The sequence below is a fragment of the Mus caroli genome, unplaced genomic scaffold, assembly GCF_978045245.1.
Source record: "Mus caroli unplaced genomic scaffold, Mus_caroli_1 scaffold_4, whole genome shotgun sequence".
NCBI lineage: Eukaryota > Metazoa > Chordata > Mammalia > Rodentia > Muridae > Mus > Mus caroli.
The window spans coordinates 140,542,413-140,568,618 of NW_028227259.1; the positions used below are offsets into that span (position 1 = coordinate 140,542,413).

Sequence of the window (26,206 nt, forward strand, 5' to 3'; positions counted from 1 at the left end):
TTGGAAGTCACAAGAGAGTGACACCAGACTGGGGTGCTTCCCAACCTGGTTCAGATGAACAAACTGTGCTATGCACAACCAAGAAAATGTGAGTGTCCCATACATCCTGAGAGTGTCCAGCCTCCCAAACAGACTAGGCCTTTGTACTGAGTGTGAGAAGTGCATCCCCTCAGGCTCTGTGGGCTACAGGGCAAGGCATAGACCGTGTGGTAATGTGAGTCCTGACTAGCTCAGATATAGATATAGCTCTGCTTGGTGGCCTTGCCTCTCTCTGTGCCTAGGCTTTGTTGAAGCAGCAGATTCTCACAGATATTCTGGGGCCTATCCCAAAATTCCTAAAGTCATGTGTCACCAAGGTATCTTTAATCCTACCACTTGGAAGCAGAGGCAGGAAGCCCAGCCACAAATGCAAGGTGCCTTCTTTTCGACATGAATGTTGTTTTGACCAAAATACAGGCTATTCTGATGCATGACCCAGCTTGCCATGCCTACTCTTCTCCGTGTGCTTTGGGACAGTCACTTCTTCACCAACCAACCAATACACAAAGCCAAAGAAAAAAAGCAAGCAGTTGTGTCATGGGTGACCTACACACTTCTCATCATGAAAAAGGCTTTGACTTCTATCATTGGCCAGTTCCCAAGCACTGGGTGGACAACCTTTCCTTTGGGAAAACCTAGCTAAACAGATGGCTGTGGTAGGTCTCAAGCTGGTCCTTCCCCATCTCCCTGCTTATTTGTTAACACACCAATCCTACTGGCCTTAAGTCTCAGGAAATCTACCAGGATTCCTTTCTTTTCAAATAGCAGAAAGGAAAGCGCTAGACTGGGGCATTACTCAGCTGGTAGAGAGCTTGCCTAGCATATGCCAAGCTCAGGGTTTCATTCCCAGCACTGCACTGAACAGTAGTGCACACCTGTAACCCCAGCACTCAGGTTGGGCAGGAGGTGGAGGCAAGAGGATCAAGAGTTCAAAGTCTGGAATATATGAGATGCTGTGCTAGACCTTAAAGTCTGTAGGCTTGACTAAACTTCAGCAGTGATTATGACTTAATGCTCCAAAGGTCTGCTTTTATTTTATTTTATTTTTCCATTTTTGGTTTTTCAAGCTGTAGCCCTGTCTGTCCTGGAACTCACTTTGTAGACCAGCCTGGCTTCAAACTCAGAGATCTACCTGCCTCTGCCTCCTAAATTCTGGAATTAAAGGCATGTGCTACCACTGCCTAGCTCCCAACCTCTGCTTCTGATAGGTTTATCTGGGATACACAGAAGCTGAACATGTAGCAGAGATGGCAGGGCACATTCGAGAAAACAGGCATGGTGGTGCACATGTATAATCCCATAGATATATAATTAAAATATAAATATAAATATTAAAAGATAGCATTGAAGATCTGCTGCATAGTAGATGCTGCTGTGTCTATCTTGTGTAATGACAGGACTTAAGAAAATAGGAGTTCCTAAATTTGCATAAGGAACTCTTAGGGAGGCTAATATTCTTTATGAACAAATCAAGATTGTTGAATAAAATCAATTTATTTAACTTGAGTTGCTGATGTCTCCCTCTTAGTCCACTCCTAAGCCATTTGACTTTCACTGAGTAAGGAGATCCTGAGTGCTGGGCAGGGCTGCATGCTGGGGTGTGCATAAGAAAGCACCCTGGTAAATCACAGAGCCTGAAGCCAGATACACAGAGACATTACTTAGTAGGTTCCACTAACAAAGACTCTGGGATGAAGGTGGGGGATCTGGAGAAGCACCTGCCACCTCAAAGCTGAGGTTGGACAGTCAAGCCGAGGAGAGGATAGGGTACCTGAGATAGAGCCATGTACAAGTGGCACCCTACTCCTCCAGAGATGCTTTCCACCCACCTTTTTACACCAAGTAAGTTGTTGAAAAGGAAATGGGGTCTTAGGAGTTGTGTAGAACAGGCCTCAGATTCACATCTTAGCCTTAGCTTCTGAGCGCTGGGATTATTGACATGGACCACATCTGGCATCTATTTACTTATTTGTTTGTTTACTTATTTATTTACCCTCCCCAGTGCTGGGATCATAGGTGTGCACTGCCACGCCTGTTTTCTGTGGTTTTGGGGATGGAACAGGTTCTTGGATGTGTTTTGCCTACTGTGCTTCAGCCCCTGTGTGTCACAAAAAAGCCTATCAAAATCAGAGCTTGGGAGCATTATGTCATAACCACCGCAGATTATCAAGTCTAGAAGGAGAGCCACAGCTTGCTACAACTGTGGGAGTGACATTGGGTGACATAGTTTGCTGTGCTTCAGGGACACTGGGTTCACCTTGCTACAGACCATATCCATCGAGAAAAAAGGCTTTCAAATTACCTCTGATAACCTTATTACTGAGCCAGCTGTGTGTATGAACACGTATCAGTGAATCCTTTTGTGTTAAGAGAAAATGCATGCCACATAAACAGTCTAAATATATATTACTGCAGGGAACAAACAAACTCTCTAGTTAAATTGTTTTGCTGTAATCAAAGATTAATTATGAGTGTGTGTGTGTGCATGCTCGTAGGCCAGAGAAGAGTCTCTGGAGTCATTCTTTAGGCACCATTCACCTTGGCTTTTTGTAGTATTGGGAATTACACTTAGGGCCTTTATAAACTAGGCAAGTGCTTTACCTCTGGGCTCTCAGTCCCACCTTGATTTTTGAGACAGGATCTCTCACTGGCGTGGAACTATCGGAGGAGGCTAGGCTGGTGGATCTGCCTGTATCAGTCTCTCCAGTGATGGGATGTAAGTACCACTTGCCTGCTCCTCCCCTGCCAAACTGTGGGTTCTATAAATTAAACTTTTCCAGAAAGACCAGGTCAAAGGTGGTCTTTTTGGAAAAGGGTTATTATAGTCCAGGCTGGCCTTGAACTTTTGATTCCCTGGTTTTAGCCTCCTAAAGCTAGGATATGGGTAAGCGTCACTATGCCCCATCTTTAAAAAGTCTCAAATTGTCCTTCTCAGGCTTCCTGGGACTGCAACTCTAAAACTCCTTCCCCATGGCACTCTGTGGGCAATGAGCTTTGTGTCCACCTGTGCAGGAAGAAGCAACCGCCCCAAGCAGCCTGTCCCCACTCAATAACAAAGCCACTCAGGCAGGATGCAGGTAATGAGTCTGGGCTGAGCTGGCAAGGCTGTTCCATGGCTAAGGGAAGCCAGTGGCACACATAGCTGTGACTTGCTACTTCCTGTCTTTTAATGACCACTCAGGTGGGTGAACTACTTTGGCTCTATGAGGAACCAGGTGACGTTTTCCTTATAGACATCTTTGTTTGAAAAGCTATTAGGTACATAATTTTACACATCCTCCTAATCTTGCCATACTGCTTTCCTTAATTTGTGATGAGATTGTTGGGAAAGAGTACTTAATGTAGGACAGTCAGTAAAAGTAATTTATCATTTCCCCGCTTCAGTGCGCCTGTTATCAGCGGGCTCATTTTCTGCATTCATCATGCAATCAGCCTATTATTTGCATATTAATCAGGCAGTGGACCATGAAGGAACCACATCCCTGCCAAATGCTGTACTATCTCAGGAGAAACACTCAGTAATTATCATACATCAGTGTTATGATGTGGTAATTGATTATAACATCTTCCTGCAGCCCCTGGGGAGTCCCTCTACTAACCCAGCTCCGGGCATGCTGGGTGGACCTTTTCTTTTCTTGCAAAACCCTGACTGGCTGTTGCTGTTCTACCCTAGTGTTAGTTTTAAAATTTACTACACTTTTATTTACTTTGTGTATTTATGTGTGTGCACATATGGAGGGCAGAGGACAACTTGCAGGAGTCAGTTCTCTCCTTCTACTATGTAGGTCACAGAGATTGAATTCATGTTGCCAGGCTTGGTGGCAAGCACCTTTACCTACTGAGCCATCTTATTTTTTTTTCCCCTGAGTTTATGAAATGTTTTCACTCATGTGAAATAACACAGACCTTCACTCAGGAATGAGCAAGTTAGGCTGGGGCTGTAGTTTAGTACTTGGCCTGACTGCATATCCTCATCACGTCCTATCAGGTGAGGTGGTGCACACCTGTAATCTCAGCAGTGCATGGGAGATGGAGGCAAGGAGGACCAGGAGGTAAAGACCGTCCTCAGCTGAGCAGAGTTGGAGGCCAGCTCAGGACACATGAGACTCTATCTCTAAACAAACGAACAAACAAATAAACAGAGTGAGACAACATGACTAAGGGACACCCTGGGAACCTCTGAGGCTTTGCTGTTCAGTCTTCTAGATTTCAAGTCTGTTACCCTGATCACCACAGGAGCTTCTTATCCAATAAAATGTGCTACCCTTCCTGTCTTTCCTAATTGCGAAGTTGGTACAAAGGCAGTCTGCCTGCTTTATTTAGGTGCCAAATGACAGGCTAATTTTGGTCCTTATGTAAAGGATGAACCCCACATCTGCCAGTTCAGACATGGACTATATTTAGGATCCTCGTTCTTCAGGGATGAACAAACAATCCAAGGGATGAAGCCAGTGGTGGATACTTCTGGGTTGCCTCCTGACTTGACCTGTCCCAGAGAGGGCCAGAGGGGGAATCTGAGCATGCATTGTGGGCTAGTCAAATAGGGTTAGGGGTCTGACTTGGATGAAGAAATAGCAGCCTAAGAATGGGGCTGTTCTCAGCAAGAGGATTTAGACTGGAAGGGGTTTCAAAGGAGCATAACCCTCTACCACCTAGCCCAGGTACATCTAAACACTGTAAACTTTCTAAGCTTGAGCCTCATGTTGTCTGTCTTTGGCACCATAGTCCCGTCCCCTTTTTCAGTCTGGGCACAATCACATATAGGAGACCTTCCATTTTTAACTCTCTCTGTCTCTCTGTCTCTGAGTCTCTCTCTCGTGCTCACAAATGTCTACATAGGTACATAGGCAGAAGTTAACCTCTAGTGTCATTTCTTAGAAGCCACCTATCTTTGTTGAGACAGAGTCTCTCATTAACCTGGAGTCTACCATATAGTCTTACTGGCTCAGTGAACACTAGGGAGCCCCTATCTCTGCCTCCCCAAGTGCTGTGATTACAAGCACATGCCACATCACATACTTGTGTCCCTGTCCTGCCTGCCGTCCTATAGGTTCTGGGGGTGGAATTTAGGTCTTCATGCTTGCAAGGTAAGCATTTTACTGACTGGATGTTTTGAAGCCTGCCTTGGTTCTCTATGTAGCTTTGTCCAGGAGACTAGATCCCCTGGCCCCTGGGGCTGGCTCCTACAGACACCTACCTCAGTGGCAGCACCGGCCACTGGAATCAGGACCTTCTGAAGTTCTGCTACTTGGTAGATTAAGCAGAAATCTCACAAGGGGAAGTTCTGCTTACTAAGGACATCAGAATAGTACGTGGTCCATGGAAGACACAATGTGTGAGCCTTGTTTTCATCCCACTTTACTTCTAAAATTACCTGAGAGTTTTCTGCATTCAGGTTCTTATTTTATCCCTACATTGGAACATTAGAGACCCAAGTCCTCATATGCTCCTATGACCTACTTCTCTCTCTTGTACCAAAGGCCCAGTATACTGTAAATTTTGTTTTGCAAAGTAGGTGTGCAAAAGAGGGAGGAGAGGTGGCTGAGGCTGTGCCTGGGCCAGATGGGAATCTGAAAAGTGAGGCGAGGCAGTGCCAGTCCTGAGAAGCAAAAGAGCCTGGCTGGCTGGGTCACTGTTTGCCTTTGATAGCAAGACTGTTTCTAGACTCCTTCTCCCAACACTGAATGCTGACCTCTGACTATTCTTTTGAAGCCCAAGAGGTTGCAATGGTGACCAAAGGAAAACATTCATTCATTCATTCATTCATTCATTCATTCATTCATTTCCTTGTGCTGGGGTTGGACTCTATGGCCTCTCGTATGCTCCTGCTGAGTTACACTTCTTACCCGGAAAGCCCACATTGAAATTTTACTTGCCTCTATGTCCTAGAATCATTATAGCTAATTAAGACCACTCAGACTCAGGCTTCCCTACAGTCCAGGTAGGCCTGGAGGAGGACAGGAAGGTAGAGTTGTTTTGCCGCTGGCTATACCTGCAGTAAGAGGCAGGAGAAGTCAGCACTGGTTCTAAACTCAGTATACCATCCTGGTTGCTTTCCATGAGTACAAGGGAAGCCACTGTTTAGAAACCAATCTGACTCTCTTTCAAGGGCTCTGGGCGTGGCTCAGTGGTAAAGCACCCGCCTAGAATCCCCCAGCAAGGAGAAGAGGTGTGGCTCAGTCCCTAATACAACACATAAATAAGGAAGCCTGTGAGGAAGCTGGTGAGCTGGTCCTCTGGTCACACGTGCTCCTTGAACGTTAATGGGGCAGCATCAACAGTATCCTACAGGAAGAGAGAACAGCACGCTTTCACCATCTTCCTTCCCTCTGTGCTCTACGGAGGCATCTGAACTAGCTGCTTCTTGTGCATTCAGGCTTCCTCCATATCTGAAACATTTTGTTGCAGGGTCCCATCACCTTTAATGGACCAGAGACAACCTGGCAAGTCTTTGCCCACATGTGCCACACAATAGCCCAAATCTAGAAATTCCCTCTTTGGCTTCAGAATGGAGAATCCCTATAATATGCTACATTTAATAAAATAAAAATGATCCAAGGTAGGCTGCCAACCAGAAGAAGAGACTGAATAGGCCACCAAGTTGATGGCCCACAGGCTAACATTCCAGGCAGTGGCTATGTGTGGAATCTTTTCAGTTCACTCATGGATTTTCAGGTCTTTTTCTTTGTGTATGAGTATGTCACATGTATTTGCAGAGCCAGAAGACAATCATGGGTACTGATGCTCACCTGTTTTTTGTTTTCTTTAAACAGAATCTTTCCTTGACCTAGCACTCAGGGACCCTGTTGTCTCTGCCTTCCCAGCACTGGGATTTACAAGCATGCAGCAGCACACATGGCTTTGTACATGGATTCTGGGGATTGGACTAGGGTCCTCATGTTTGTATGGAATGATCTTTACTGACTGAAAACCCGGAGTTTTCCTTTTCCCTTTGATCTGTTAAATGAGGTTATGTGCAATGTATTATACTTGTTTTACACAAACCTCAGTTACATTAATGCAGCCAGATTCCTTCTGTCGGGATAGAACCAGTTGCTCTCATGATATTCTTGGAGCAAAGAGAAGGAAAAGTGTAACTTGAGTCTAGTGTACCCACAAGGTCCTACCTACTCTATTCAGTCTTACACAATTTTCTGAGGACAGACTGTATCAGAATCCCACTGTTGGGCCGGAGACGAGAAACTCCTGGGATAGGGCTTCCCAGCAGCTCAGGCAAGTGCCACGATGCACACCATAATGGCATTGGCTACCATGCTATGAGAAACTGCCAAGGGCCTCACCGGCATAGCTGTGGTTGTCACAGCAGGGTGGGGTAAGCAGGACTACCCATTCTAGAGCCAGCCTGAAGCAGCTGTCCCCTCTAAGGGACAGCTGACACTCTGTTGATGGACAGTGGCGCCATGGAGCTGCGTGATTCTTCATAGGTGGGCAGGACTTGGAAGCCGCTCTTCCTGACCACCCAGTGTGCTGGGAAAAAGCTGAGTGCTTTGTGCCTAATCTATGGAAAATGGGCCGTCATTTCACTTGTACACTCTGACAAGATCTGCCAGAAGCTAGGATGAAAGGCACAGGCAGAACACCTTGTTAGTTTCAGTCATGAAAGGCTCCCGTATCAACAAGTTCCCAAGCTGAGGGCACAGGCAGCTCTCACCGCAGCCCTCCAGGAGGCCACAATTTCTGTGATGAATGTCATCATGAGAGGGTCCCTTCTGTCTCTTCAGAGCTACCCCTCATCTCTCTCCTTCTCTAGTGGCTGAAAAATAAACCAGCAACTGTGCAGGAGAAGTTAGTTTTAAGTAAAAAGGAAGTATTACATAGGGTTAGCAGATCATATCTAGTGTGTGTGCTTCCTTAACTCTGAGAATCCACATTAAAAAAAAAAAAGGCTGAGTGCCATGGTGCTTGTTGTAATCCTTTTTTTTCTGAGACAGGGTTTCTCTGTGTAGCCCTGGCTATCCTGGAACTCACTCTGTAGACCAGGCTGGCCTGGAACTCAGAAATCCACCTGCCTCTGTCTCCCGAGTGCTGGAATTAAAGGTGTGTGCCACCACCGCCTGGCACATGCTGTAATCCTAGCATTGTGAAGGTGGAACTGTCTGGTTAGCTAGACTAGCCCAGTTGGTGAGCCCCAGAGTTTGCTGAAAGACCCTGTCTGAAAAGGCTGACAAACTCTAGAAGAATGACATCCAAGGTTGATCTTAGCACGCACACACACACACACGTCACCATAGGGTGACACTGGTTGTTCAAAATGACATTAAATTTCTTTTGTGCCTTAAGATTCAGATTACCAGATGATATAAAGGGCCACAGCCACTAAGGCAGTTGGAACCTGAGCCTCTCCTCATCAGAGAGATTGGGGTATATGGATGTCACTAAGGACCAGAGTGGATGAGAACTCCTGATCCTACTGTCTCTAATTCCTGAGAGATTTGTGGGGTGCTGGAGATGGACCCAGGGCTACGTGCATACTAGGCAGGAATTCTACCAACCAAACTGCATCCCCAGCTCCTGGGTGGGGATTCTTTGGCAAGGAGAAGGGTCCCAAGCCAGCACTTAGCTCTTTGCCAAGCACAGAGTCCCCTGTTTAGGCGCCTAAGCTCTGCAATGACCCAGGAAACTTTACTGAAGGTACAACTGGCCAAGTAGATATGGAAAGCAGGTCCTTTCACATTTCTGCATCCTAGGGAGGAAAGCGTGTCCACCACTGTCCAGAGCAGAACAGGCCATGCTGCATACCTCTAGGCACAGCTGTCAGGGATCCGAGAGGGACAGAGAATATTTCTCAGTTGGGGACCTCTGGGGTGAGTTCCATAGTATCTATGGCAAAATCAGAATTTTATGGGACTGTCTGAATCAGAGTTCTTTAGAGAAAACAATGATGAAAGCTGTCAGAGGTTCTAGAATTTTCTAGAGTCCTTTATCACAAGGATTTACAAATCCTACCCTTACAGAATAGTTTCAGTTTTGGGGGATGAGGATGTACCTCAGCTGATAAAGCCCTGGGTTCAATCCCTAGCACCACATGAACTGGGTGCAGTGGTGCACACCTGTCATCCTAGCACTCAGGAGGTGTAGGCAGAAATTCAGGGTTATCTTTGGCTACCTAGTGAGTTTGAGGCCAGCTGGGGTTGTATGAGACCCTGTCTTGGAGGGGAAAAAAGGAGGGCATTCATAAGATGGCTCAGTGGTAAGCTTATGGTAATGGTAATGGTAATGGTAAGATGCTTGCCATTAAACTTGAGTTCAATCCCTGGGACCCACAGTGTGGAAAGAAACAATTTCCACAAGTTGTCCTCTAATTTTGACACACATGCTGTCACACACACACACACACACACACACACACACACACACACAAGACATGATGCTGAGGGACACTTAGTGTTATATTTAGGAGTGAAAGGCTTTCATCAAGAAAGCTCTACCATGACAAGCTTAGAGTCTGACTTCTCAGTGAAATAGGAGGCCAGGACAGTTTACTACATAAACATCCACAGAAGTGCATCACAACCAACGTGGCCACATTCCTTCCTAAATCCTGAGTGTGAGCTGGGGGAAAAAGAGTGCTGGTAATTTCCTCAGTGAATTTGTCCAGTATGGACCAAACTAAACCCATGAAATCCTCAGGGGATTTCAACGGCCTTCAAATCCAACAACGGCCTTGAGGTCACTGTTGAACCCAACCCCCACCCCCACCCCTCTGTGTGTGTGTGTGTGTGTATGTGAGAGAGAGAGAGAGAGAGAGAGAGAGAGAGAGAGAGAGAGAGAGAGAGAGAGAGAGACACTGGCTGAGTAGGGGTGGAGGAGGGAGAGGGAGAGAGTGTGTTTGGGATCTTGCAGCAGCAGCTACTGCTAAAGCTGCCCAGCTGTTCCCCTCCAAGCACATGTGTCCCCTCCTCAGCCTTCTGGCAAGCTGACAGGCTTTGCACTCGTTCCTCACTTAGCTTTGTTTGTGTTTTCAATGAATCAATGGAATACGGAGACTAATCAACATGTTTAGAAAAGTAGAGAAAAGAAAAAGGAACAGCTCACGCTGCTGGCTGCTCCTGGGAGCTGGGAGAGAAAGCGGGGCTGACTGTGAGCTCAGTGCAGGAAGGCAGTGCTAAGATCCTGGAGCAATGGCTGTGGTCAGGGCAGGCATGCATGTAGGCAGTGTGGCCAGGGACCTCAGGACATAGAGAAAAAGACTGTCAGATACTTCTGAGACATTTCTAGTCTTTGAGATCAGTAGGAAGTGGCTGGAGCTTCTTGGTCCACATCTACACTCCTCCTGAACCCTCACTAAGTATCCATTGATACTTAGTTTTTTGGCTACTCTATTCTGGTGCTCCAATCTCCCCAGTCCCCTTATTCAAAGGTTGCCCAGGTCTTCCACCAGATGAAAGTGATGTCCCTTATCATGACTACTGGGACAGTGATGTTGGTGCCTTGTCTCTGCTGCTAGAATGGGATCCCTGATCCTGAAATATGCCTCCAATAAACCCCAGCCTCAAACACAGAGCTTCATACAAAACAATGACGGGATCCAGTAAAGGCATGAATTTTAGCAGCATTGCTCCTGCCAACCTTTGGACTGCCATCAGAAAGCAAGTTCAGAGTTTGCAAGCAGGACACCATTCTCATTCTCTTTTTACTGTCATGCCAACTCTATGTGTAATGGCCACAATCTAGGGATAGCTTCAATGCAATACAAACTTTGGTATAACCACACCATAGGAATACTACCCAGGCAGGAAAATAAATGACAATTGCTATATATAAGGTCAGTGGCTATCAAGGACAATCTACCTAGTAGAAGAAGCCAATTCTCAAAAGCCATTTCTTATCTGATTCTGCTTACACAACAGCCTCAGAGAGCAGCATGGCAAAGTGGGAGAGGCCACTGTTTGCTGTGGTTAGGAATGGTACACTTACTCCCAGACCCCAGAGTCCCAGAGCAGTGGGGCAAGCAATAAACACAAGTGGCTAGTTACCTGAGCTCACACAGCCCTGCTGGAGGGGGTCCTGCAGAGACGCCACGGAATGGAGGACTGTGGAAGAAAAAGACATTGTTACTCAGGAAACAGGGCTTGGAGCTTCCCAACTGCACAAAAGATAAGGGAGTAAGCAGGAGTCCAGAGGGGGGAGGCTTCCTGTGCTCACACTGAGGGCCAGGATGCTGAGTTGGAATGAGGGTTGCACAAATAAATCTATAATGTGTCAGAGCCCTGGATTCGAGGTAGCAGAAGCCTCTGCCCATGACACTTTCTTCTGAAGTCACTCTGGCGAGATTTCCTTCTCAGTTCTCTAGTGCAAGTACTTGACCTTTATCTATATTTATATATAAACAGCATTTTCTTAATCGGTAACTAATTTTCTGCTGCTTATAAAATTAGCCAGCCTCATCCTCTTTACTCCTAAAACCTTAGGGGCCAGGTATGGGGGTACATGCCTGTCTTTCCATCACTTGGGAGGCTGAGGCAGGAGGATTGTGGGCTCAAGGTCAGCTTTGGCTACACAGTGAGTCTGAGACTAGTCTGGGCTACATAGTGAGTTTGAGGTTAGTCTCAGAAATAAAAAAAAAACTCTATCTCACCACTCCCCTTACCCCAATAAAAACCAACAACAATACCAACACCATCCTCCCCCTGAATCCAAAAGCCAGCTCATGGATGGAGCTGTCCCTGCCAGGCCTCTGCAGAGGGTGGCCAGCTATCCTCACCTGGCCCTTGCTGTTGCCCTTGCACTGGCAGAACACCTTGGCCCAGCTCTCCATTCAGCCAGAGCTGCATCCGGATGAAGGGTTCTCGGCCTTTCTGGGTCAGTTTGCTCCATGGTTTTGGCCTTGAAAGCATGTCGCTGACACTGCCCTGGGACAGGCCCAGTACCTGGAGAAGCAAAGGAAGAAAAGCAGCTGTCAGCTTCCAGAAATCAGCATGATGCTGCATGGTGCCCCAGTGATGTACGTGTGGCCCTGTGCGTAATGGAGGAGATGAAGCACATGGGAGGATTCTTTTCTTCTGAGCACAAAACCATAGCCTAGACAATTTGCAGAGATATGCTTTTCCAGATTTCTGATAGGATAAAGTCCTGGGACAGGACTCTGGACAAAAGAAATTATTATAATCACATCTTCTACTGGGAATGTGGCTTAGCATCTGCCTAAAGTCCCCCAGTGAGGGGCTGGGGGCGTGGCTCAGTGGTAGAGCCCCTGCCTAGAATCCCCCAGGGAGGGGCTGGGGGCGTGGCACAGTGGTAGAGCCCCTGCCTAGAATCCCCCAGGGAGGGGCTAGGGGTGTGGCTCAGTGGTAGAGCCCCTGCCTAGAATCCCCCAGGGAGGGGCTGGGGCGTGGCTCAGTGGTAGAGCCCCTGCCTAGAATCCCCCAGGGAGGGGCTGGGGGCGTGGCTCAGTGGTAGAGGCCCTGCCTAGAATCCCCCAGGGAGGGGCTGGGGGCGTGGCTCAGTGGTAGAGCCCCTGCCTAGAATCCCCCAGGGAGGGGCTGGGGGCGTGGCTCAGTGGTAGAGCCCCTGCCTAGAATCCCCCAGGGAGGGGCTGGGGGCGTGCCTAACCTATGCAAAGACCTGGGTTTCATTCCCAGCATGATCAAAAATAAAAGAGAGAAAGTATCGTCTTAGCTCTTATTGGAAAGGGGTATGAAGGTGTTGGCTTTCTCCAGGGTCTTGGCCCTGCAGAAGCTGCAAGGTTGTCATCTTGAAAACTGAGGAACAAACATTGCAGAGCATCTTGCTTTTTGCCTGGGGTTATCAGGAGAGGCTGTGATACTGGAATCAGAGTGCACAGGAATTGGGATACTGGAGGGGCACAGAAAGCAGGCTCCTATGTGGATACAGGGCTCAAGGGGCATTTACAAAGGGTCACTCTCTCTGACTGTAGCCTGTTTACAGGCTGGGGAGAAGAAAGCTGGTGAGGACAGGGAGTCAGTGTGGGAGCAGCACTGAGCTGCAGACGACCGACCACTTGCATCCATACACTTAGGCTGCTGCCTCTCACATATGGCCATACATATGTATGGGCACAAACACCCCCCAGGGCGCAGATGTAGCCCAGAGATATTTAGGGGCCTCATCCCATCACTCTGCAAAGCTTTCCAGTTCCAGAATAAGCAGCACTCATGGGCCAAACAAATTCAACGTTATTAAGTTTGCTAAATTTAAGGTGGGAGCACAAAATGTCTATTTAAATGTTCACAAATTTTATTTTTACAATGCTAAACTAGAAATTCTCCAGGGACTTTCAATTCACATCCTCATGTCTATTCACCCCCATTACTTCTTGAAAAATTGGGGCAAAGAGGTCATAAACAGACCATTGAGTTCAAGGCTAACTCAGATGAGACAGAGAGGGAATGGGTGGAAAAGGATAGGTAATAGCTACTGCTCATCTACCTCCTGTGTCATCTCAGGAAGGGAGCCCTCCTCTTTACATTCAGCAATTCATGGCTTAATCTCTAATGATATAGGTTATTATGTTTATTTTAGATTTTACAGGCATGGTAAATCCTATTATCCTGAATCTGCCACCAGATAGGTCTAGAAGCTCATCCATAAATGATTACACTTTCATGAGCCAGGGAAAGATGACGTGAAGCTGTGAGCGGGTCTCTGGGGTCCTCACAGTGTTGAGAAAGGAAAAACTAGCAGCTGAACAGCAGCACACGCCTGTGACTATAGCATGTGGGAGGCACAGGTAGGATTCCTGCTAGTGTGAAGCCAGCCTGGGCTATACAGGGAGTTTCAGGTAGGCAGGACTACATAGGTAGGGAGACCCTGCCTCAAAAAATAAGAACATAAACAAAAACAAGCCCCTCGTAAAACAATGAAGTGAAATAAACAAACACAAACAGAACAATCAAACAGAATCACTGTGGAGCAGTTCTGCTCTGTGCAGTGCTTCACTCCCATGTGTGCTTTGGTTCTCAGAAGGCTGGCCATCCCCTGTGCAGCCTGATCCAGTCAGACCTTTGAAGGCCAAAATGGCCTGCAGAGGTGCTCTCTGTTGCATATGCCCTGCCAGCTTGCTACATGCAGTCAACACTCCTGGATCTACGTGTCCTCATTTTACCAGCTACCACACAGGGCAGCTGAGACACACAGAATAGCACAGAGTGGTGGACAAGCCCCCATGCTGGGCTGTGCACAATGGGACTCAGGAGACAGAGCTAGGGGGCTAGGACACTTGCCAGTGGCCTCTAGAATTTTGGGAGTTGGTGACATTTAGTATTCCTATGATGGTTGTATTGTACAGGGTGGACACTTTGTCCCCATTCCCAAGAATAGATGGGAAGCCATGCCTGTCCCTGACAGTGAAGTCTCTTACCTTCTCTCCAAAGATCCTCTGGCAAATGCCGTTCTTGGCCAGCTTCTCTTTGACCTGCCGAGTGAGCTCTATAGTGTCCACTTCCTGATACATGTAGACCTCGTACTGCTCAGGAGTCAGCGGGGGCACTGAAGGCTTGGCTGGCTTCGCCATGGGCACAATTGGGGAAGAGGGCAGAGGGCTATTCTGGGGTGTGTCACTGCGGCTGGCTCCAGTGAGGCTCAGCTCTGAGCTCTGGGAGTATGGGGACTCAGCACTGGGCCACTCTTTCCAGTACTCTGCGGATGCTGAGGGTCCCTGAAGCTGGCTGCGCTCAGCCCGAGGCTGGCTGCTGCCTGCCCTTTCTTTCCCACTTGCAATTGTTTCATCAGCCTTGGTCTCTTCGGAAGAAGTGAGATTTCTTCTTTCAGGCTGTATAGGGCTCCACCAGGGATCCTTCCAGGTGCTGCCACGGACTAGCTCACTCTTCACCGGCCTCAGCACTCCCTGGGCAGCATCAGCTGATCCTGGTGGGTCCAGTGTGGGTACATCCTGAGCCTCTTTTTTGAGAGCTGGGGCACTGGGCAAGGCTGTGGTACTGGCCTCAGGTGCTGCAGGGGTTTTCTTCAGGGAGATGGCAAGAGGTGGGTAAGTGGACACAGTAGACATGGGTGAGGCAGACAGGTGCTTGGGGGTGAGGATGGTGAGGTCGGGCTGGGACAGTGGTGCTGGCTTTAAGGCAGGGTCAAGGGCAGCCTGCTGGGCCTCCATTTCCCGGCGGGCCTGCTGTAGGATGGAGCGGATGGCATCGTCAGAATTCCCACTGCTGGACGTGGAAGATGTCTGGACTGGCTCAGCTGTGGGGAACACACACAGGGTGAAGTTATGGTAGGTGGCCCAGGCAGCTATGCGCTTCATGCCACCTTGTTAGAGCAGGGAGCACAAAGGACTGACACTGCTGCTCAGTGGCCTCTGTCACACAGCAGCTGGCTTTCTGGAGGGTGATTGGTGGGGACATGCCTTGCTCCTACCCTGGCTTTCTTTTTTATTAAAGAAAATTATGGCTATTTATTTTACGTGTATAATATGTGAGCTCACATGTGCTGTGCTGGAGTCAGTTCTCTTCTACCATATGGGTGCCAGGGATCAAACAGGCTGTCAGTTGAGGTGGCAAAGGACCTTCCTTAGCTTACTGAGCCATATTTCTGTAGCTCTTTCTTTTGTGTTTGTGTGCATGCACATGCATGCACTCATACATGCATGCATATAAACATACATGGCTACAGAGCTCCTGTGGAGGGTGTTGGTCCTTGTCTTTCTAAGTTGTTTGGGATAGTCTCTTTGTTGTTGAATTAACTAGGCTGTCTGGCCTGTGAGATTCTGGAGGTCCCCCTGTTCCCATCCATATCCCTAAGGGTCAGGGTTACAGATCTTCCTGCTATATTGGTTGTTAATGTAGGTTCTGGTGACCCAAACTCAGGTCTTCAAACCATTCGACCCACTGAGCCATCTCCCTAGATCCTCTGGCCTTCTTTCCTGGAGAATTTTAAGCTAAACTACTAACTCTCATGAGCCATATACCCATCCATCCTTCTCTTGGCTTTGCCAAAACTGGGAAGCATAATTTCTGTTAATGATTACCAGAAGTATCTGAGGGACCAAAGACAGTCTCTTCTAATGCTCAGGAGGCAGAAGCAGGAGGATCATGAGTTCAAGCTATATAGCAAGAACCCTATCTGAAGTACAAAAACTAAAGCAACTGCCCTGCCCCCACGAAAGAGGAAGCACAAGTCTAGATAGCCGTTCCCTCTGTATCCCCTAATGTGTGGAATCATACTCAGGGTCACTTTGGAGAGGAGAAGAGAGGAGAGAGGAGGGGAGGGGAGGAGAGGAGAGAAAAAGAATGTAATTCCTGCTGACTAGAACACTCATGATCATTTTTATAATTAGGTCTGAAGGCAGTTCTTTAGGAAGTAGAAGCCCTACCGGTTTTCTGCACTTGTAGTTCCCTCTTGGCTTGTTCCAGGATGGACTTGATGGCTTCATCAGAACCAGTCTCAGATGCTCGGATCCGGGTGGTGATGTTACCTGTAGGGAGAAGTCACAGCGATGATATCACTGCCAGATCTCAAGTGGAAAACCAGCGCCGCACCAAGACATTCTGACACAGGTCCCCTGGGTGAGGCTGATGACTGACTGAAAGTAGGCATGGTCTCCCACTCATCCCTAATTGTTGCAAATGTGATCTCATGGTATGGATGTGGGACATGCCTGGAAGGTCTCTTGCTGAACCTGTATCAAAGTCATGGTCACTGTGTTGGCAGAATAGGCTTTCTCCCCACCCCTGCCCCCCAAGACAGGGTTTCTCTGTGTAGCCCTGGCTGTCCTGGAACTCACTTTGTAGACCAGGCTGGCCTTGAACTCAGAAATCTGCCTGCCTCTGCCTCCCGAGTGCTGGGATTAAAGGTGTGCGCCACCACTGCCTGGCCAGAATAGGCTTTCTTACCTTCTGAACTAGAATATGCCCATGGTGTTAGTACAGAGGGGCAACCAGTCATTTAGAAGAGAATAGCAAAAGAAGGTAAACGCAAAGGCAACGCCTTTTCATGAGGCATTCCAAAACTTGGTTTTGGAACCACATTCAGGTGCTGCGCATTTATTTTTCCTAAAAATAAACATGGAAAGGTGGCAAACGGTGAAAGGTTGAGCCTGACTCCTCTGTGTGTGTTTGGGGGGGGGGGGGATTGAATGTAGGGCCTTAGGCATGCCATGCAATTACTCTATTGCTAAGCCATGCCACAGTTTCTTACTAGGAGACTCTAGTACCACTCTTGTACCACTGAGCCATACCCTAGCCTCCCATGGGGGATCATAGGCAGGTGCTTTACCCACTGAACAGTGTCCCTGGTCCTTCACTTGGACCATTTAGATAAGTGATCTACCACTGAGACTTAGCTAACATTCCTAGCCCTAGGTGAGACCAGTCCTGGATCACTCACTGGGATATGCCAGGTGAAAAGAGAGGAGGGGAGGGGGAATGTCAACCTTTCTAGATTTATGACTACATAATGTGTTTTTTTTTTTTAATTTACCAATAAGGAAAAAAACCTGTTGAGTTCCTGAGTACCCTAAGGACACAAATGTATTCTTGTGGTCACATGGCAGTACTCTGCATAGTAGATATGGATTCAGATGCCCTTAAGGTACTAGGACTCATGGGTCGGGCCCAGATTTTTGTGGAGGCCATCCAGACATTGTAATTGTTCTCTGCCTTTCTCAGTAGACATTTAATAATGAGGGTACCTTGGGAAGGAGCCACTTTATTTTGTTTTTGTTTTTTGTTTTTTCAAGACAGGGTTGTTCTGTGTAGCCCTGGCTGTCCTGGAACTCACTCTGTAGACCAGGCTGGCCTCGAACTCAGAAATCCGCCTGCCTCTGCCTCCCAAGTACTGGGATTAAAGATGTGCGCCACCACGCCCGGCTAAGGAGCCACTTTAAAGAGCATGGTAAAGTCGGCTTACCAATACCTGTGGAAGAACCAGCCTTGTTTGGAATCTGTCTACATTATGAGATTTCTGAGATATTTCAGAGTTAAAAATATGAGGAAGCAGCAATATCTGGTTTGACATGGTTACCTGATTGTTCTCAGAGCACAACTGTTCTGTCAGCTGCTTCTGAGAAAACAGGCATGATGTCCTTGGAATATGACCTAGGACTGATACTTCGGGAACTAACCTTGGCTACAGCTTGTCTAGCTTTGGCAGCTCAACAGGGGAGAGGCTGGGCGCCTTTGAACCCGTGCTTTGTTTTATACTTACTAGCTGTTTTTCACACCAGGTTCCAGGCCAGAATTACAATGCACAGTTTTAACCCAAATACACAGCTAAGGACATGCTGCTTCCTAGGTTACTGACTGCAAAGAGAAAACCTGCCTGAGACATACCTTCAGACCCATTTCTTCGTTTCGGTACTTCCTGAAAGAGTCTGTTCAGGCTCTGGCCTGGATTCTCTGTTGAAAAACAAGTGCGGTAAGAACAAAACAATCAGGGGGATGGTGGCGTCGACAACATGGGCTGTGTGATATGAGAGCTGAGCCGCCTGCTTCTAAAGAAAGGGCTCAAGGCTTCCTGTGCAACATGGGGGCTCCTAGAACCTTCTTACAGGCACTGGGTCTACTGTAGGAGGAGAGCCAACTGAACTCATTGCTAGGAAGGGCAATAGGAGGGAGAGGTGTTTGCCTGCCAGTCAAGGCTAGAACTCACATTGATCATCCAAAGACATCCAGTTTCAGGTAACATCACGGAAGCGGGTGACACACTCTTGGTGTGTGCCACATTCTTGGTGGACACTCATTGTCTGATCCTCATCTCCTATCTGAGTTTTAGTCTGAATTTTAGGGTGCTTCAGTTTGGTTGAAAACAGTGTCCCTTGTGTCACTGTTCACTCAGCCCAGGGACCCCTGGTTCTTAAGGAGGAAGAAATTATTTATACTGTGGGAGTGTCTGACTTTCTATTCAGGGTGTGGTGGGAAGGGGGGTTAAATGAAACTCACGTGACTTATTGAAGGCAGGCATGTTTTGTTTGTGGTGCTATAAAAATAAAAAAAAACCCCACTAATTGGACATAAATGATGCAAGATCTGTTCTCTTCTAAGGGGAAGGAGGCAGAGGACAGCTTTGACAGGCTCCCTCCACAGAGCCAGTGCCTCGTGAGCATTACAGCTGTTTGTGCTGTTGGGACAGAGTTGGATGGCACCCGAGGAGCTGCTCTTGGAAGGAAGCCAGCACCTGATGCCAAGTGGACCCAAGGATGCTAAACCTGTCAGACGACATGCATGACCTAACTCCCTCTAATTAAAGACAGAGCTCTGAGATATTGAGTTTACTGAGCACAAGGTGCTGACCACACTTTCCAAGGTCAGAGTTCCCAAAGCTAATGGTTTCTAGCTCCGGCTGGCTGACCCTTGAACTCTGGATAGGGTAGTACTGAAGAACACTTTACCTGATGTGATGTACAAATGTCTCATCACACGCACAAATACACACATGCACACAGCACTGCGCCAGGCACACATGGACATGTCTCACCTCTCTGTCTGCCTTGGATGCTACGGAGTGCCAGGATGTTCTGCTCATCAGACAGGAACTGCTTCATCTTGTGGAATGGCTCCTTGCCACGGACAGTCAGCTTGTTCCAGGGCTTGGGCCGGGCCAGGATCTCGCTCACAGAGCCTTGCGACAGTCCCAGGACGTAATGTCCGAAGATGCGCTGGCCAATGTTGTGCTTGATGAGCTGCTCTTTGACCTGCCGGGCGATCTCTGCGGTATCAATTTCCTCGCCCTCTGAGACGCTCCCAGCGCTTTCTGATTGGCTGGGAGATGGGGCCATGCCATTTACATCTGGGCTTTGTTGTAATGGACTTGGGGAAGATATGGAGTTTGTGCTGTAAGGACCTGTTGAAAAAATGGTGCTTGTGCTTCCGGCTTCCTGCATGGCCTTGGAGTAGAAGGACTGCATTAGCTGTCGCTGGAGAAGAGAGTTTAGTGCAAACTTTCCTGTAGAAGCCAGGGGTAGGCTGGGGCTGGCCAGGTTTGAGCTGAAAAAGTCTTGACTTAACCCCGCTGGTGAGAAGTGGTGTGTACCGTTAGTATTGGAAACCTGTTCCCCCGTGTTGCGGGGCAACTGAGGAGGAGGGGAGGCCGGCAAGGGTCCCGGGCGCCGACTCTCAGGCTGGTCTCTCCCTTTTCTCCTGGCTGACCCTACAAGGAAGGGCAAACAGAATGCATTATGGGGGATTCAAAAGGGAAAAAAAACCAAGACCAGAATGCAAAGTGTGCCCCACAAAAAAAGTGCAGATTTTTCTTTTCAATTTTTTTTTTTAAAACAAGGGCCAAAGTGGTGTGTTGGTTTGTTTTTCGATTGAATTTGTGAATCAGCCAAACAAGGCCCCCCAAAACAAGCCACATGCATTCGTGTTTGCACCTTTCTTGTACGTTGCAGCCGGGAGAATCCCCTTGACAAAGGTTCTGGTAACACACATGGGAAAGAGCTGACAGATCTCGGGGCTTCTAGCATCGCAGTAACCTGCAAGGACCCTGCCTGACCAGCAAACACTGACACTTGGGGACCCACAGGGTCGCTCATACTACATGCTCCAAGGTAGACGTACCCATTAAAACCCCTTGATCGAAGGCGCACACATTTTAAGAACTGGAGTCCAGATAACAGTTACACACTTTGACCAGCTGCTAAATCCAAAAGCAGTCAGTGACTCCACCATTTTAGGATGAGCAAATGAGAGGCTAAGGATGGGAGAGGGACAGTGTCCCCAAAGAAAACCGTACAGAGAAAGAAAAGCATCACTGGAGGGCCGGCGACCTCTCAAAGCATACCCTGGAGAGTCCCCAGAGGAAGGCCATGCTTGTTTTTACCCCTGGCCTGTTCACAGCACAACCAGGAAAAGATCAGAAAGCCAACATCCTCAGGTTGTCCCTTTTGGGACTTTTCAATAAGGTACCTAGCCAACCTCTGCTGATTTGCTGTGGCGCGCACACACATTTCGCTGCAGGATAGGGTGGGGCAGAGCAGTGTGGGAGGGGGACACCAAACACTCAGGGTTAGTTCAACAAGTTTTGGTCACCCAGCGGCGCTCCCATCATGCACACACAAACCCAGACGCAAGGTTCACCCTCCTGGTCCTCGACCCCTGAAAGGGAACCAAGCACAATGTGTGTGGCGCCCATCCACCTACCGCTCAGGTCACTGTTGGAGATGCGCAGCGTGGCATTCTCGGACTGCAGCGAGCGGTTCTTCTCCAGGAGTAAAACCTCCAGGGGCTTGGTAGAGTCCTGCACAGGGCAGAGCAGGGATCACCATGCGGCCACCTTGAACCCACCTGCTCCCCAGTTCAACTTTCATGACTCTGCTACATGCATCATTGACTTGACTGCCTCAAGGGAAAACCCTCAAGTTCTTTACAAAAATGACTTAGCTGAGATTTTAGACTTACAGATATTCTTTCCCCAATTTTTCATGTATGTGTAGATATGTGTGGTGTCTATATGTGTATATACACATGCATGTGTGTTCACATGCATGTTGAGACCCTAGGGTTGATCTTAGCCATTATCCTCTTACTTATTCACTGAGGCAGGGTCTCTCAATCAAACTTGGAGCTGGCTGATACGGCTAGTATCACTAGCAGCTTGCTTGGCAAGAGACAGTTTGTCCTGTCTCTTCCTTCCAAGGCTAGAATTACAGGTGGGCCATCACCACACCTAGCACTTACATGATAAGTTCTGGGGGTCTGAACTCCTAACCTTTGACACGACAGGTGCTTTAACTGCTGAGCCACCATTCTAGTTGACAATTATTTTCTATTGATACTTGAATATCTTTTGGCAATAGAATAAGCTGCTCACCCTGCCCGAAAGCAACAAGGAACCTGTCTTTGTTTGATTTTGTCCACCATGATGATGCTAGTTGCCTTCTAGAAAGTGGGAGCAAGACTACACTCATGATGTAGCTATTAAACATTTTAGAAAACTTTTTTTTGGTTTTGCTTTGTTGCCTAGGTTAGCCTTAGAGTACTGGGCTCAAGTGATCTTCCTGCCGCAGTCTCCCAGTATCGGGCCTACAGATGCACCATCACTTCTGGCTTCATGATTTATATAAACAAATTGTGTATATGTGAAACATGGTCTCACATAGTCTAAGCCAGCCTTGGACTTGCTACATAACCTAGGTTGGCCCTGAATTCCAGGTCTTCTAGCCTCTATTCCTGAGTGCCAGTATTACAGGTATGTGCCACCATGCATGGCTGGAGATGTATTTTTATCTGTGTTTTCAGTCAGCATCCCCAGAGCTAACTGAGAAGCTTGGCAAACACTAGTCTCTGTCTTTACTGAGATGATTTGCTTTCACTTGGTTAAGTCTTGTTATTGCTATTAAAGATGGTTTCATAGACCCAAGGCTAACTTCAAATGAACTAAGTAGTCAAGGTTGACCTTGAACTTTTGTCCATCTGTCTCTACAAAGCCCTGGGACTATAGCCCCATGCAACCTTGCCCCATATATTCTATCAGTGCTGGAGATGCAACCAGGGCTTCATGATACTAGGCCAGTACCTTACGCACAGAGTTCAAGGCCCAGCAAGGATCAATTCATCCCTTCCCCCTTCTTGATTTTCTTTTTATTAGTGTTTTTTAAAAATATTCTCATGGAATATTGAAGCTGGCCTCAGACTCCTGCCCCCTTTGCCTTCACCCCACAAGTGGTGGCCTTACAGGTGAATACTGCCAGGCTCAGTTAAGTGACATGCTCTTGAGGAAGGACCTGGAGGCTGTAATCGAGGCCCTCTCTTATCTTATGTGGAGATGCAGATGCAGGCCCCAGAGGCCAGCAGTGACCAACATCTGCTGCCACCACTCTGAGGGCAAAGTGAGCTGGTGGTATACCTGTGTCCCTGCTCCCTCCGACGGTGCAAACTCCATGGACTTCAGGGTGCTGAAAAAGGCAAGATATGTGGTTATTTTCAACCTCTCCATTTACTAGTGGCTTGTCAATAGTCATTAACGCTCTTAATCCTGTTCTGCAGGCAGTGGGGAACTGACAACTTTAACAACTTCCCTGGCAGAAACTGAATTTGATAATGCCTCTAAGAAGAACCAGTCTTCAACTAGCAGTTGGTTAGCAAAAGTTCTTTTCGCCTAGCATGTAAATCATTCCATATGAAGTCACACCAGGTCTGCTCAAACTCATTTTACAGTGTAATACAGATATCACATTGTTGCAAGCCGAATGGATTTGTAAAGCTTATAGGAAATGGAGAGTTCTATGAAGGGAAGGCAGAAGGAGAGGAATTCATCACCATGGCCACTACTCATGTGTTCTCTGGGAACTGGTGCTTGCTTAGGAATGAGTAAAGAGACAGGAGCAGGTCAGAATCAGGAGGCAGACCTGTGCAACCCCAGATGTGGTGAGGGCCAAGAGTATTGTTTCGCTGTCTCCCTAGCAAGTGATGTAGGCTGTGTCCAGATCACTGGGCTCTGGGCTGTCTGAACAAGCCAGGAGCTACAAACATATCAGGCGCATGGATCTGATGCTCTTGTGCTGTCTCTGTATCTGTGTGCTCGTGTATGTGAACACAGGCGATGTCGTGTGTCTCCTTTAGACTGGCTGGTCAGTGAGGCAGGGATCCTCCTGACGCTGCTTCCCTAGCACTCAGATTATAGACAGGCACATACTGCGCTGCCTAGTATTTTATGTGGCTGCCAGGGATGGCCTTTAGGCCCTCAGGTTTATACAGTAGCATTGTGTAAGTACCCCCCCCCCCCCCGAGTCCCCGTATGAAAAGGGGTGAAATGAGTCTGTGGGGCTCTGAGCAGGTGTCATGCAGATGAAGATTGGATGGTAAGATGACTCAGGGGGTAAAGGTGCCTGCTGCCACGCCTTATAACATAGTTCAACCCTCAGGACCCACATAATAGAAGAACACTAAAAGCTGTCCAGACTTTCATACATGTGCAGCTATGCTCACAATAAATAATTGTCAATAATTAATAAAAAGTATTTAAAAAAACCCAGTTGGGTGTGGTAGTACATTCCTTTAATCCCAGAACTTGGGAGGCAGAGACAAGTGGATCTCTGTAAGTTGTAGGCCAGTTTGGTCTAAATAGTAAGTTGACTCACATGTCACCCAAGAATAGAAGCAGTGGAAACATGAGCATTGGGAGCCTGTAGATGCAGAACATGACAACTTAGGAGTGGGGCCAGACAGACAATGGGAAAAGAGGTGAGGGTCAGCATGCAGCTGTAATGCACTGAAGGCACACAGGCACACAGGCTGGAGTCCAGATTCTCAAAGATGGGGTCTGGCCGAGGGCTAAGTGGGTGGGAGAGATGGGGTAGAGCCAAGGATTGCACAATAGTGGTTTGTTTTGTCTTGCTTTTTGGGACAAAATCTTGAACCATCAGCTGTTCTTGAATTGACCATGTGGCTCAGTGATCCTGAACTTCTGGTCCTCCTGTCTCTACCACCTGAGTTCTGGTATTATAGATATATGTCAACATGTACTTGCTCCACACTGCTCAAAACTAAAAGGTTCAGTTTCTTCTGTCCTTTTTTGTTGAAACAGCATCTTGCTTATATAGCCCAGGCTGACCTTGGACTCAAAATCCTTTGCCTCTGGTTTCTGAGAGCTGGTATTACAGATCAGCACCATCATACCATGCACCTAGCTTATCTCTAATTACTCATTCATTCATTCTCTCACCTATTTATTGATTTACTTATTGATGTACATGTGGAGTATGGGCACACAGAGTTTTCTCTTTCTATAGTGAGTTCTGGTGATGGAACTCAGGTTGTCAGACAGAGCCATCTCACTGGCCCTTCTTTGGTTTTTGAGGGAAAAGAAGGGTGAATGAGGAAGCTATGGATGGACAAGCCAGGTAACAATGTATATCACTTAGCTAAGAAATTGGGGTTGGCAGTGCAGAGATTATGAGGACAGGAATGGTAGTGGGTGTGTGTATATGGGGGGTGCTTAGGGGTTTGTTTAAGGAGCAGCTGATAGTGAAGGGGTTAAAGGGTAAGGAAGGGTGAGAAATGAGGGGAAAAGAGGGCGGGGGGAAGGGAGGGGAGGGAAAGGGAAAGAAGAGAGAGCCCAAGAGTGTCCTAGGGACAGAGGCAGAGGGGAGCAGTGTAGGAGCCTCAGCAGAAGTCTGAAGGAGGTCACAAGCAGGCAAAAGAAGGATGGGGTTTATAGGAAAAAAAAAACACTGTGGGGGGCTGGCTTGACTCAGAAGAAAGTGAGGGTATCTGTAAAAGTGAAAGTGCATCAGGAAGGAAGGGACACAGGCTAGGTGGAGGGGTTCCTATGGATGGATACACAAGAGGGGACCCAAGCCCCAATAGGGTTAGAATCACCTAGGAGGCATAATTCTGTCCATGTATGAGGGAGTTTCTAGACTGGCTAAACTCAGGTGGGAAGAGCCATCATTAATATGGGTGGCTGGGACCTGAACTGAATAAGAAGGAGACAGTGAGCCGAGCAACAGCATCCATCGCTCTTTGCCTCCGAGCTCAGGATGCCATGTGTCTGCAAGTCATGTGTCTGCCACTGTCCTTTCCTAAGGTGATGCACTGTACCTGCAAGCAATGAGTCCAGATAAACCTCCCTCTCTTCCTTCCTAAAGTTGCTTTAGTTAGGGATTGTTCTCATAGCACCCATAAAGGAAACGGATATGGAGGGACTCCAGGTAAAAATGAAAGGAATAAGGCATCTACATGGTACAGCTGGGCTTGGGGATGAGAGAGGCCAAGAAGGGCCCTAAGAAGCCTTTGGATGTTGACTACAAATCATAGTGTAAAGACAGGCAACTTCAGAGGCCACTCTCAGAATTGACTTCTCTTGCAAGACTAGAGGGTAAAGCCAAGAGGTAGCTGGAGAGAGCTGGGTAGGGATAAAGGGGGAGCCCTGTGCACTGCACATGGGGGTGCAGGACAGGGTCAGTGATCTGGGACTTCCATGAACTAAGGGATAGAGGACAGGACAGGGTCTGAGAGCTCAGTTCCAGTAGGAGGAGTCAGAAGTAGAAGGGCTTTCAGATGCTGGCTTTTGTACTGAGGAAGGCTGGCTTCTGGCATGGAATGTTATCTGGAAGAAGGCCTTAGGACCCTGAGTACAGGGTCCTGTGCTGTGAAGTCTGAGCGTTCAGTGGTTTCCTTCCTTTACTCTGTTTCTGCTTCAGGGATTTATACTTGAGAAATAAGCTCAGACTGTACAATTGCCCTAGTAGCAGCAATTGCTCTGACTCCATGCATGCTGGAATACTTTAAACACA

General features: G+C 47.7%; 1 protein-coding gene across 13 annotated transcripts in view; it reads right to left on the reverse strand.

Annotated features, from left to right (window-relative positions):
• Cux1 (cut like homeobox 1) overlaps window positions 1-26,206 on the reverse strand; it is a 318,232-nt gene that overhangs the window by 44,722 nt on the left and 247,304 nt on the right. For 4 of the 13 annotated variants that reach the window (XM_085837312.1, XM_085837311.1, XM_085837313.1 and 1 more), the window contains exons 13-20: window positions 22,816-22,864; window positions 21,111-21,207; window positions 19,447-20,118; window positions 18,303-18,368; window positions 16,346-16,447; window positions 14,381-15,216; window positions 11,765-11,930; window positions 11,037-11,093 (exon numbers count right to left, since the gene is read on the reverse strand). In XM_085837312.1, coding sequence (XP_085693438.1) covers window positions 11,037-11,093; window positions 11,765-11,930; window positions 14,381-15,216; window positions 16,346-16,447; window positions 18,303-18,368; window positions 19,447-20,118; window positions 21,111-21,207; window positions 22,816-22,864 — 2,045 coding nt within the window. The remainder of the gene's footprint in view (window positions 1-11,036; window positions 11,094-11,764; window positions 11,931-14,380; window positions 15,217-16,345; window positions 16,448-18,302; window positions 18,369-19,446; window positions 20,119-21,110; window positions 21,208-22,815; window positions 22,865-26,206) is intronic. The other 9 variants (XM_085837322.1, XM_085837323.1, XM_085837321.1 and 6 more) reach the window with 4 other exon arrangements.